The sequence below is a fragment of the Hypanus sabinus genome, unplaced genomic scaffold (genome assembly GCF_030144855.1).
Source record: "Hypanus sabinus isolate sHypSab1 unplaced genomic scaffold, sHypSab1.hap1 scaffold_1383, whole genome shotgun sequence".
Classification (NCBI taxonomy): Eukaryota; Metazoa; Chordata; class Chondrichthyes; order Myliobatiformes; family Dasyatidae; genus Hypanus; species Hypanus sabinus.
This window is the reverse complement of record NW_026779455.1, coordinates 4,554-17,500: the sequence shown is the minus strand read 5'-3', so window position 1 is coordinate 17,500 and position 12,947 is coordinate 4,554. Positions and strand designations below refer to the sequence as shown.

Below are 12,947 nucleotides of genomic sequence, written 5' to 3'. Positions count from 1 at the left end.
TTGTCCTCCTCCCCCTCCCCCACCCACCCACCTTCCCCCTCACCTGGTCTCACCTGTCACCTTGTCCTCCCCCTCCCCACCCACCCACCTTCCCCCTCACCTGGTCTCACCTGTCACCTTGTCCTCCTCCCCCTCCCCCACCCACCCACCTTCCCCCTCACCTGGTCTCACCTGTCACCTTGTCCTCCTCCCCCTCCCCCACCCACCCACCTTCCCCCTCACCTGGTCTCACCTGTCACCTTGTCCTCCTCCCCCTCTCCCACCCACCCAACTTCCCCCTCACCTGGTCTCACCTGTCACCTTGTCCTCCTCCCCCTCCCCCTCCCACCCACCTTCCCCCTCACCTGGTCTCACCTGTCACCTTGTCCTCCTCCCCCTCCCCCACCCACCCACCTTCCCCCTCACCTGGTCTCACCTGTCACCTTGTCCTCCTCCCCCTCCCCCACACACCCACCTTCCCCCTCACCTGGTCTCACCTGTCAGCTTGTCCTCCTCCTACTCCCCCACCCACCCACCTTCCCCCTCACCTGGTCTGACCTGTCACCTTGTCCTACTCCCCCTCCCCCACCCACCTTCCCCCTCACCTGGTCTCACCTGTCACCTTGTCCTCCCCCTCCCCTACCCACCCACCTTCCCCCTCACCTGGTCTCACCTGTCACCTTGTCCTCCTCCCCCTCCCCTACCCACCCACCTTCCCCCTCACCTGGTCTCACCTGTCACCTTGTCCTCCTCCCCCTCCCCTACCCACCCACCTTCCCCCTCACCTGGTCTCACCTGTCACCTTGTCCTCCTCCCCCTCCCCTACCCACCTTCCCCCTCACCTGATCTCACCTGCCACCTTGTCCTCATCCCCCACCCACCCACCTTCCCACTCACCTGGTCTCACCTGTCAGCTTGTCCTCCTCCCCCTCCCCCACCCACCCACCTTCCCCCTCACCTGGTCTCACCTGTCACCTTGTCCTCCTCCCCCTCCCCCACCCACCCACCTTCCCCCTCACCTGGTCTCACCTGTCACATTGTCCTCCTCCCCCTCCCCACCCACCCACCTTCCCCCTCACCTGGTCTCACCTGTCACCTTGTCCTCCTCCCCCTCCCCCACCCACTCACCTTCCCCCTCACCTGGTCTCACCTGTCACCTTGTCCTCCTCCCCCTCCCCCACCCACCTACCTTCCCCCTCACCTGGTCTCACCTGTCAGCTTGTCCTCCTCCCACTCCCCCACCCACCCACCTTCCCCCTCACCTGGTCCCACCTGTCACCTTGTCCTCCTCCCCCTCTCCCACCCACCCACCTTCCCCTCACCTGGTCTCACCTGTCACCTTGTCCTCGTCCCCCACCCACCCACCTTCCCCCTCACCTGGTCTCACCTGTCACCTTGTCCTCCTCCCCCTCCCCCACCCACCCACCTTCCCCTCACCTGGTCTCACCTGTCACCTTGTCCTCGTCCCCCACCCACCCACCTTCCCCCTCACCTGGTCTCACCTGTCACCTTGTCCTCCTCCCCCTCCCCCACCCACCCACCTTCCCCCCACCTGGTCTCATCTGTCAGCTTGTCCTCCTCCCCCTCCCCCACCCACCCACCTTCCCCCTCACCTGGTCTCACCTGTCACCTTGTCCTCCTCCCCCTCCCCCACCCACCCACCTTCCCCTCACCTGGTCTCACCTGTCACCTTGTCCTCGTCCCCCACCCCCACCCACCCACCTTCCCCCTCACCTGGTCTCAACTGTCACCTTGTCTTCCTCCCCCTCCCCCACCCACCCACCTTCCCCCTCACCTGGTCTCACCTGTCACCTCGTCCTCCTCCCCTCCCCCACCCGCCCACCTTCCCCTCACCTGGTCTCACCTGTCACCTTGTCCTCGTCCCCCACCCGCCCACCTTCCCCCTCACCTGGTCTCACCTGTCACCTTGTCCTCCTCCCCTCCCCCACCCGCCCACCTTCCCCTCACCTGGTCTCACCTGTCACCTTGTCCTCGTCCCCCACCCACCCACCTTCCCCCTCACCTGGTCTCACCTGTCACCTTGTCCTCCTCCCCCTCCCCCACCCACCCACCTTCCCCCTCACCTGGTCTCACCTGTCACCTTGTCCTCCTCCCCCTCCCCCACCCACCCACCTTCCCCCTCACCTGGTCTCACCTGTCACCTTGCCCACCTCCCCCTCCCCCACCCACCCACCTTCCCCCTCACCTGGTCTCACCTGTCACCTTGTCCTCCTCCCCTCCCCCACCCACCCACCTTCCCCCTCACCTGGTCTCACCTGTCACCTTGTCTTCCTCCCCTCCCCCACCTACCCACCTTCCCCCTCACCTGGTCTCACCTGTCACCTTGTCCTCCTCCCCCTCCCCCACCTACCCACCTTCCCCTCACCTGGTCTCACCTGTCAGCTTGTCCTCCTCCCCCTCCCCCACCCACCCACCTTCCCCCCACCTGGTCTCATCTGTCAGCTTGTCCTCCTCCCCCTCCCCCACCCACCCACCTTCCCCTCACCTGGTCTCACCTGTCACCCTGTCCTCCTCCCCCTCCCCCACCCACCCACCTTCCCCCTCACCTGGTCTCACCTGTCACCCTGTCCTCCTCCCCCTCCCCCACCCACCCACCTTCCCCTCACCTGGTCTCACCTGTCACCTTGTCCTCGTCCCCCACCCCCACCCACCCACCTTCCCCCTCACCTGGTCTCAACTGTCACCTTGTCTTCCTCCCCCTCCCCCACCCACCCACCTTCCCCCTCACCTGGTCTCACCTGTCACCTCGTCCTCCTCCCCTCCCCCACCCGCCCACCTTCCCCTCACCTGGTCTCACCTGTCACCTTGTCCTCGTCCCCCACCCACCTTCCCCCTCACCTGGTCTCACCTGTCACCTCGTCTTCCTCCCCTCCCCCACCCACCCACCTTCCCCCTCACCTGGTCTCACCTGTCACCTTGTCCACCTCCCCCTCCCCCACCCACCCACCTTCCCCCTCACCTGGTCTCACCTGTCACCTTGTCCTCCTCCCCCTCCCCCACCCACCCACCTTCCCCCTCACCTGGTCTCACCTGTCACCTTGTCCTCCTCCCCTCCCCCACCCACCCACCTTCCCCCTCACCTGGTCTCACCTGTCACCTTGTCTTCCTCCCCTCCCCCACCTACCCACCTTCCCCCTCACCTGGTCTCACCTGTCACCTTGTCCTCCTCCCCTCCCCCACCCACCCACCTTCCCCCTCACCTGGTCTCACCTGTCACCTTGTCCTCCTCCCCTCCCCCACCCACCCACCTTCCCCCTCACCTGGTCTCACCTGTCACCTTGTCCTCCTCCCCTCCCCCACCCACCCACCTTCCCCCTCACCTGGTCTCACCTGTCACCTTGTCTTCCTCCCCCTCCCCCACCCACCCACCTTCCCCCTCACCTGGTCACCTTCCTTGGTGTATTTAAAGCGGAAGTTCTTGATTAGTCAGGATGTCAAAAGTTACGGGGCGAAGGCAGGAGAATGGAGGTTGAGAGGGATAGTAAATCAGCTACGATGGAATGGGGGAGCAGATATTTATTAATTATTAAGTGCAGAACAGGGCAACGCACCTTGACATCCCACAGCCTACCTATCTAACACTAGGCCAATTTACATTGACCAGTGACCTATCACCCACACTGCCTCATTGTCCTGTGTAGTTTTTATTGTCATGCCTGCACTGTCCGTTTCTCCGCAGTCGTCCACTGTCCAGCAGTCCGTGGCGACCAGCTCCCAGAGGCTGGGGACCGAGAAGGACCAGCTGAGCGAGAACAGGCGCAAGCTGCAGACGGTGGAGATCGACCTCCAGACGCTGCTGAGCGTGGTGAGTGGCCGCGAGGTTTTCACCCCCCCGTCGCAGAGCACCGCGGAACAGAAACCGGCCCTTCGGCCCCGTCGACTGCGGGTCTGCACACCCTTCTCATCCACGTACCCACCCCGACTTCTCCTGAGCGTTGAAGTTTAACCCGTATCCGCCACTTCCTCTGGCAGCTCGTTCCACACTCACACCGGTGGAAAAACAAGTTCGTGTTCTCCTTAAACACTTCAACTTTCACCCTCAACCCGTGACCTCTACTTTTAGTGTCACCCAATCTCGGTTAAGAACAGAAAGCCTGCTGTCGTTTACCCTACCCGTACCCCTCATGACCCTATCAAATCTCCCCTCGTTCTACTGTGCTCCAGGCAGTAATCTATTCCACCTTACCCAACGTCCTTGTAAATTTTCTCTGCGCTCTTTCAATTTTATTCAGATCTTTCCTGGAGGTCAATGACCAGAACTGTGCGCAGTACTCCAAATTCGTCCTCACGAATGCCTGTGGAACTGCAGTAAAACATCCCAATTTCTGCGCTCCGTACTCTGATTTATGAAGGCCCAAATCTGTTTTTATGACCCTACGTATCCGTGACACCACTTTCAAAGAATTACAGATACTTCTGTTCAACAGCACTCCTGTGCAAATCCGTGCCCCGCCCTCCCAAAGTGCCACACCTTGCAGTTGTCTGGATTAAATTCCGTCTGCCATTTTTCCAGCTGGCCCAAAATCGTCCTCGCTGTCCGTATCGCCTCCGGTCTTGGTATCATCCGCGAAGTTGCTGATTCAGCTTGCCCCGTTATCATCCAGATCTGTTGATACAGATGACAAAACGACAATGGACACGGCACCAATCCCTCCGGGACACCACCCGATACAGCCCTGTCATCAGAGAAGCAAACATCAACTGCCTTTCTGTGGCTCTCCCACAGAGTCCAACGTTCCACCGAGCCAATGTCGAATCCAATCTCCCACTGAGCCAATGTCGAATCCAATCTCCCACCGAGCCAGTATCGAATCCAATCTCTCACCGAGCCAGTGTCGAATCCAATCTCCCCCTGAGCCAGTGTCAAATCCAATCTCCCAGCGAGCCAGTGTCGAATCCAATCTCCCCCTGAGCCAGTGTCAAATCCAATCTCCCCCTGAGCCAGTGTCGAATCCAATCTCCCACCGAGCCAGCGTCGAATCCAATCTCCCCCTGAGCCAGCGTCGAATCCAATCTCCCCCCCGAGCCAATGTCGAATCCAATCTCCCACTGAGCCAATGTCGAATCCAATCTCCCCCCGAGCCAGCGTCGAATCCAATCTCCCACTGAGCCAATGTCGAATCCAATCTCCCACCGAGCCAGTATCGAATCCAATCTCTCACCGAGCCAGTGTCGAATCCAATCTCCCCCTGAGCCAGCGTCGAATCCAATCTCCCCCTGAGCCAGCGTCGAATCCAATCTCCCCCCCGAGCCAATGTCGAATCCAATCTCCCCCTGAGCCAGTGTCGAATCCAATCTCCCCCTGAGCCAGCGTCGAATCCAATCTCCCCCCGAGCCAATGTCGAATCCAATCTCCCCCTGAGCCAGTGTCGAATCCAATCTCCCCCTGAGCCAGTGTCGAATCCAATCTCCCCCTGAGCCAGTGTCGAATCCAATCTCCCCCTGAGCCAGTGTCGAATCCAATCTCGAACTGAGCCAATGTCGAATCCAATCTCCCACTGAGTCAGTGTCGAATCCAATCTCCCCCTGAGCCAGTGTCGAATCCAATCCCCCAGTGAGCCAGTGTCGAATCCAATCTCCCCCTGAGCCAGTGTCGAATCCAATCTCCCCCTGAGCCAGTGTCGAATCCAATCTCCCCCTGAGCCAGTGTCGAATCCAATCTCCCCCTGAGCCAGTGTCGAATCCAATCTCGAACTGAGCCAATGTCGAATCCAATCTCCCACTGAGTCAGTGTCGAATCCAATCTCCCCCTGAGCCAGTGTCGAATCCAATCCCCCAGTGAGCCAGTGTCGAATCCAATCTCCCCCTGAGCCAGTGTCGAACCCAATCTCCCCCTGAGCCAGTGTCAAATCCAATCTCCCCCTGAGCCAGTGTCGAATCCAATCTCCCCCTGAGCCAATGTCGAATCCAATCTCCCCCTGAGCCAGTGTCAAATCCAATCTCCCCCTGAGCCAGTCGAATACAATCTCCCACCGAGCCAGTGTCGAATACAATCTCCCCCTGAGCCAGTGTCAAATCCAATCTCCTCCTGAGCCAGTGTCGAATCCAATCTCCCCCTGAACCAATGTCGAATCCAATCTCCCACCGAGCCAGTGTCGAATCCAATCTCTCCCTGAGCCAATGTCGAATCCAAACTCCCCCTGAGCCAGTGTCGAATCCAATCTCCCCCTGAGCCAATGTCGAATCCAATCTCCCCCTGAGCCAGTGTCGAATCCAATCTCCCCCTGAGCCAGTATCGAATCCAATCTCCCCCTGAGCCAGTGTCGAATCCAATCTCCCCCCCGAGCCAATGTCGAATCCAATCTCCCACTGAGCCAATGTCGAATCCAATCTCCCCCCGAGCCAGCGTCGAATCCAATCTCCCACTGAGCCAATGTCGAATCCAATCTCCCCCTGAGCCAGTGTCGAATCCAATCTCCCCCTGAGCCAGTATCGAATCCAATCTCCCCCTGAGCCAGTCGAATACAATCTCCCACCGAGCCAGTGTCGAATACAATCTCCCCCTGAGCCAGTGTCAAATCCAATCTCCTCCTGAGCCAGTGTCGAATCCAATCTCCCCCTGAACCAATGTCGAATCCAATCTCCTCCTGAGCCAGTGTCGAATACAATCTCCTCCTGAGCCAGCGTCGAATCCAATCTCCCCCTGAGCCAGTGACGAATCCAATCTCCCCCTGAGCCAGTGTCGAATCCAATCTCCCCCTGAGCCAGTATCGAATCCAATCTCCCCCTGAGCCAGTGTTGAATCCAATCACCCCCTGAGCCAGTGTCAAATCCAATCTCCCACTGAGCCAGTGTCGAATCCAATCTCCCACCGAGCCAGTGTCAAATCCAATCTCCCACCTAGCCAGTGTCGAATCCAATCTCCCACTGAGCCAATGTCGAATCCAATCTCCCCCCGAGCCAGTGTCAAATCCAATCTCCCACCGAGCCAATGTCGAATCCAATCTCCCACTGAGCCAATGTCGTATCCAATCTCCCACTGAGCCAATGTCGAATCCAATCTCCCCCCGAGCCAATGTCGAATCCAATCTCCCACTGAGCCAATGTCGAATCCAATCTCCCCCTGAGCCAGTGTCGAATCCAATCACCCCCTGAGCCAGTGTCGAATCCAATCTCCCACTGAGCCAATGTCGAATCCAATCTCCCACCGAGCCAGTGTCGAATCCAATCTCCCCCTGAGCCAGTGTCGAATCCAATCTCCCACCGAGCCAATGTCGAATCCAATCTCCCCCCGAGCCAATGTCGAATCCAATCTCCCACTGAGCCAATGTCGAATCCAATCTCCCACAGAGCCAGTGTCGAATCCAATCTCCCCCTGAGCCAATGTCGAATCCAATCTCCCCCTGAGCCAGTGTCGAATCCAATCTCCCCCTGAGCCAGTGTCGAATCCAATCTCTCCCTGAGCCAGTGTCGAATCCAATCTCCTCCCGAGCCAGTGTCGAATCCAATCTCTCCCTGAGCCAATGTCGAATCCAATCTCCCACTGAGCCAATGTCGAATCCAATCTCCCACTGAGCCAATGTCGAATCCAATCTCCCCCCGAGCCAGTGTCAAATCCAATCTCCCACCGAGCCAATGTCGAATCCAATCTCCCCCCGAGCCAGTGTCGAATCCAATCTCCCACTGAGCCAGTGTCGAATCCAATCTCCCCGTGAGCCAGTGTCGAATCCAATCTCCCCCCGAGCCAGTGTCAAATCCAATCTCCCACCGAGCCAGTGTCGAATCCAATCTCCACCTGAGACTGTGTCAAATCCAATCTCCCACCGAGCCAGTGCCGAATCCAATCTCCCCCGGAGACAGTGTCAAATCCAATCTCCCACCGAGCCAGTGTCAAATCCAATCTCCCACCGAGCCAGTGTCGAATCCAATCTCCCCCTGAGCCAGTGTCGAATCCAATCTCCCCCCCGAGCCAATGTCGAATCCAATTTCCCACTGAGCCAATGTCGAATCCAATCTCCCACTGAGCCAATATCGAATCCAATCTCCCACCGAGCCAGTGCCAAATCCAATCTCCCACCTAGCCAGTGTCGAATCCAATCTCCCACTGAGCCAATGTCGAATCCAATCTCCCCCCGAGCCAGTGTCAAATCCAATCTCCCACCGAGCCAATGTCGAATCCAATCTCCCACTGAGCCAATGTCGAATCCAATCTCCCCCTGAGCCAGTGTCGAATCCAATCTCCCCCTGAGCCAATGTCGAATCCAATCTCCCACCGAGCCAATGTCGAATCCAATCTCCCCCCGAGCCAATGTCGAATCCAATCTCCCACTGAGCCAATGTCGAATCCAATCTCCCACCGAGCCAGTGTCGAATCCAATCTCCCCCTGAGCCAGTGTCGAATCCAATCTCCCCGTGAGCCAGTGTCGAATCCAATCTCCCCGTGAGCCAGTGTCGAATCCAATCTCCCCCCGAGCCAGTGTCGAATCCAATCTCCCACCGAGCCAGTGTCGAATCCAATCTCCCCGTGAGCCAGTGTCGAATCCAATCTCCCCGTGAGCCAGTGTCGAATCCAATCTCCCCCCGAGCCAGTGTCAAATCCAATCTCCCACCGAGCCAGTGTCGAATCCAATCTCCACCTGAGACTGTGTCAAATCCAATCTCCCACCGAGCCAGTGTCGAATCCAATCTCCCCCGGAGACAGTGTCAAATCCAATCTCCCACCGAGCCAGTGTCGAATCCAATCTCCCCCTGAGCCAGTGTCGAATCCAATCTCCCACCGAGCCAATGTCGAATCCAATCTCCCCCCGAGCCAATGTCGAATCCAATTTCCCACTGAGCCAATGTCGAATCCAATCTCCCACTGAGCCAATGTCGAATCCAATCTCCCCCCGAGCCAGTGTCAAATCCAATCTCCCACCGAGCCAATGTCGAATCCAATCTCCCCCCGAGCCAGTGTCGAATCCAATCTCCCACTGAGCCAGTGTCGAATCCAATCTCCCCGTGAGCCAGTGTCGAATCCAATCTCCCCCCGAGCCAGTGTCAAATCCAATCTCCCACCGAGCCAGTGTCGAATCCAATCTCCACCTGAGCCAGTGTCGAATCCAATCTCCACCTGAGACTGTGTCAAATCCAATCTCCCACCGAGCCAGTGTCGAATCCAATCTCCCCCGGAGACAGTGTCAAATCCAATCTCCCACCGAGCCAGTGTCAAATCCAATCTCCCACCGAGCCAGTGTCAAATCCAATCTCCCACCGAGCCAGTGTCGAATCCAAACTCCCACCGAGCCAGTGTCAAATCCAATCTCCCACCGAGCCAGTGTCGAATCCAAACTCCCACCGAGCCAGTGTCAAATCCAATCTCCCACCGAGCCAGTGTCAAATCCAATCTCCCACCGAGCCAGTGTCGAATCCAAACTCCCACCGAGCCAGTGTCAAATCCAATCTCCCACCGAGCCAGTGTCAAATCCAATCTCCCCCTGAGCCAGTGTCGAATCCAATCTCCTCCTGAGCCAGTGTCGAATCCAATCTCCCCCTGAGCCAGTGTCGAATCCAATCTCCCCCTGAGCCAGTGTCGAATCCAATCTCCCCCTGAGCCAGTGTCGAATTCAATCTCCCCCTGAGCCAGTGTCGAATCCAATCTCCCACCGAGCCAGTGTCGAATCCAATCTCCCCCCGAGCCGGTGTCGAATCCAATCACCCCCTGAGCCAGAGTCGAATCCAATCTCCCCCTGAGCCAGTGTCGAATCCAATCTCCCCCTGAGCCCGTGTCGAATCCAATCTCCCCTGAGCCAATGTCGAATCCAATCTCCCACCGAGCCAGTGTCAAATCCAATCTCCCACCGAGCCAGTGTCGAATCCAAACTCCCACCGAGCCAGTGTCAAATCCAATCTCCCACCGAGCCAGTGTCGAATCCAATCTCCCCCCGAGCCAGTATCGAATCCAATCTCCCCCTGAGCCAGTGTCGAATCCAATCTCCCCCTGAGCCAGTGTCGAATCCAATCTCCCCCTGAGCCAGTGTCGAATCCAATCTCCCCCCGAGCCAGTGTCGAATCCAATCTCCCCCCGAGCCGGTGTCGAATCCAATCTCCCCTGAGCCAGTGTCGAATCCAATCTCCCAGTGAGCCGATGTATTTCCTTGTATCTCGATGTTGAACCCGTTAGACCGTTCCCTCCCAGCACACACCGATAGGGTTACTGACTCTCAACTTCTAAACGCAGAAATCGTCCTTGGAAGACACCCTGCAGAACACAGAATACCGCTACTCCGAGCAGCTGTACCACCTCGAGGACCTGCTGGAGCAGCGGGAGGCCGAGTTGGCCGAGATCCAGGCTGACACACGGAGGCAGTGCGACGAGTACGCACAGCTGTTGGACATCAAAACCCGGCTGGAGATGGAGATCGCCACGTACCGTCGCCTGCTGGAAGGAGAGGACTTCAGGTGAGGTGGGGAGCGTGGTAGACCAGAGCAGAGTGCAGATCCACTGCCGAACTTTTAACCTGACCCTTTCCCCTTCACATAGCTGATGCATCGTTAAAAAAAACAAGGGCTGGTGCAATCCGCGTACCACATGTACATGGAGCGTGTGAGGCTGCAGCCTCTTTTTGCGAATTTGCATGGGCTGCTTCTCGCCTTCTGGCTGCATTTCAGCCCCCACCCTGTTTATGTACGGTCATCCAGTAAGGAAGGGGGCATGGAGGGATGAGGATGTCCTAGTCAACTTGCTGCTGGGGCTGGCGAAATCCGCCATTCGAGGGTCTTGGAAACGGGTGGCGGGAGGATCTCCCCGGGCAGGCTGCCTGGCGATGTTTAGGGGGTATGTTCGTGCCCGGGTAACTATTGAAAAAGAACACAGCGGCCTTGGAGGAGTTTATAAGGAGTTTATGCTTTTTACATACCTTGGCCTGTATGTACATGAAGTGAGACGAGGTGATGTGGGTGTCGTGGTAGTGGGGGGTGGGGAAGTTTACTACTTTCGAGTCTGGTGGTCCCTGGTGTGGATGCGACGTAGCCCCCTCCCCGACGGGAGTGGGGCAGACGGTCCGTGAGCAGGGTGGGTGGGATCCTTCATGGTGTTACCGGCCCCTCTCTCTGTGTCTGTGTCCTTGACGATGGGTCGGCTGGTGCTCGTGGTGCGGTGGGCAGTTTAGACCGTCCGCTGTGGAGAACTGCTGCCCGCCGCTGTCCAGTTCCTGGCGCAGTTTGTCAGGGCGCTCTCTGCAGCGCATCTGCGGAAGGACGGGGGCCGGGACTGATTTACCGGGACCACCTCGACCCTTCCGACTGGAGACCCAGCTTCTCATCTCTCACACCCCCACCCTCCTCCCCCCCCGCCCCCCCAGAGCAAAGAACACAGACCAGTACGGCGCAGGAGCCGATCCCACTCGGCCGGACGTCGGAGACTCGACTCACGCGGCGAAAAGCGTCGCGAACGGGCTGGGGAAAACCCGGAAGTCCCGCCACGCCTCTGGCGCCAACAGAGACCGCCCGTGACATACCGACCCCGGCCCGTCCGCCGGGGCGAACCCACGCGGCCGGAGGGAAAGCGGGCCTCGGGACCTCCTGCTGCAGACGGGCCGCTGACCCGAAACCAGCCTCGGCCGCGGGAAGCGATTCATCCCAGGCGCGGCTTCCAAGCAAAACCAGGCCATTCAGCCCATCGAGTCTGCTTCACCCCCCCCCCTCCACTCCACCGCGGCTGATTTATGATCCCCCTCCCGACCCCGTTCTCCCCGTTAACTTTTGGCGCCCCGAGTAACCGGACCAGGGGGTAAAGTAGGCTGAAGTTCCGACACAGTGCCGGAATGTTCTGTGTTCCGTGTCTCCGGAACGCGGGAGGCAGTCGGGAGCCCGTGAGGCCGGGAGGCGGAGGGAAGGGGGAATTGAACCTGGGTCGCCGGCACTGGAGTAGTATTACACCACCGATCAATCGGTGAATTGCTTTTCTCTGACTCTGCTCTTCCTATCTCCGACAGCTACTCTACCGAGATCAGAACCGTAGAGACCATTAAAGGTAAGCAGCGTCTGTCGCTGTTGGCAGGAAACCCGGGGTGGTGGGGGTTCTGCGGCGCGAGCGGTGCCTTGGCAAGCTGGTCGCGGCGGGTGGCCGAGACTTCTGCGGGGCCTCGTCGCTCCCTTGGCTCCCCGCGGACCGCGGCAGGCCCAGTCACGGGGGGGGTGGGGACGCTTGCGGCCACCGATCAACCAGTGAGAAGGGGACCGAGCGCCTTCCCGGCAATTTCCTGGCGCCAGAAGCTCCTCTGGGGCCTCCAGCCGGGGAACAGGTGTCGACTTCACCCGACGTTCCGATGACAGACTCCGCCATCTTCATCAGGGATGCTGCCCGGGCGCGTCTGGCCCGCTGGCGTACCTATTCAACTCACACGGTCTGCCCCTCCTGATTGGCTAGTCTCCAACCAATCAGGTCCCGCCTTGCTTACAATCTCATTCCACTTCTTACTTAGAGCAAGACTGTCGCCTTCACTTAAAAATTCCTTCCCAACGGAGAGCGGGTTCTTCCTATCTTGGGTCGATTTCAGACCCGGAGATTCTCCACGTGGAAGTGCACACGACATCCCTGCAGAACTGAATTGAACTTCGGTTTATTGTCACTGAGAAACCACAACCGCAATGCAGTTTAAAAAAACAAGACAGTGTTCCCCCAGAATGATATCACAAAAAAGCACACGACAAAACAGACTCCACCAGAAAATCCACGTAACGTTTGGCAATCCCCAATCCAGAGTCCGGAGAGGCTGCTGCGTATTAATATCGCGCTACCGTCTTAGCGCGTTCCCCGGAAAGGAGCTCCAATCCCACCAGACAGAACAAGACTACCCAGACACACCGAGTCAGGAGACCAACTCTACCACCAAACAAACCAAAAACTAAAGCTACAAGTCCTACACAAAACCACATAGTTACAACAGTGCAAACACTACCATAATTGATTTAAAAAAAAACAGACCATGGGCACGGTAAAAAATAGTCCAAAGACGTTAAAGGAC

The 12,947-nt window shown here is 58.3% G+C and overlaps 1 protein-coding gene across 1 annotated transcript in view; it reads left to right on the top strand.

Moving 5' to 3' along the window:
- LOC132386910 (keratin, type I cytoskeletal 17-like) overlaps positions 1-10,384 on the top strand; it is a 22,820-nt gene extending 12,436 nt beyond the window's left edge. Inside the window, exons 5-6 of the mRNA XM_059959267.1 lie at positions 3,680-3,805; positions 10,160-10,384. Coding sequence (XP_059815250.1) covers positions 3,680-3,805; positions 10,160-10,384 — 351 coding nt within the window. The remainder of the gene's footprint in view (positions 1-3,679; positions 3,806-10,159) is intronic.
- Positions 10,385-12,947: the final 2,563 nt, after the last annotated feature.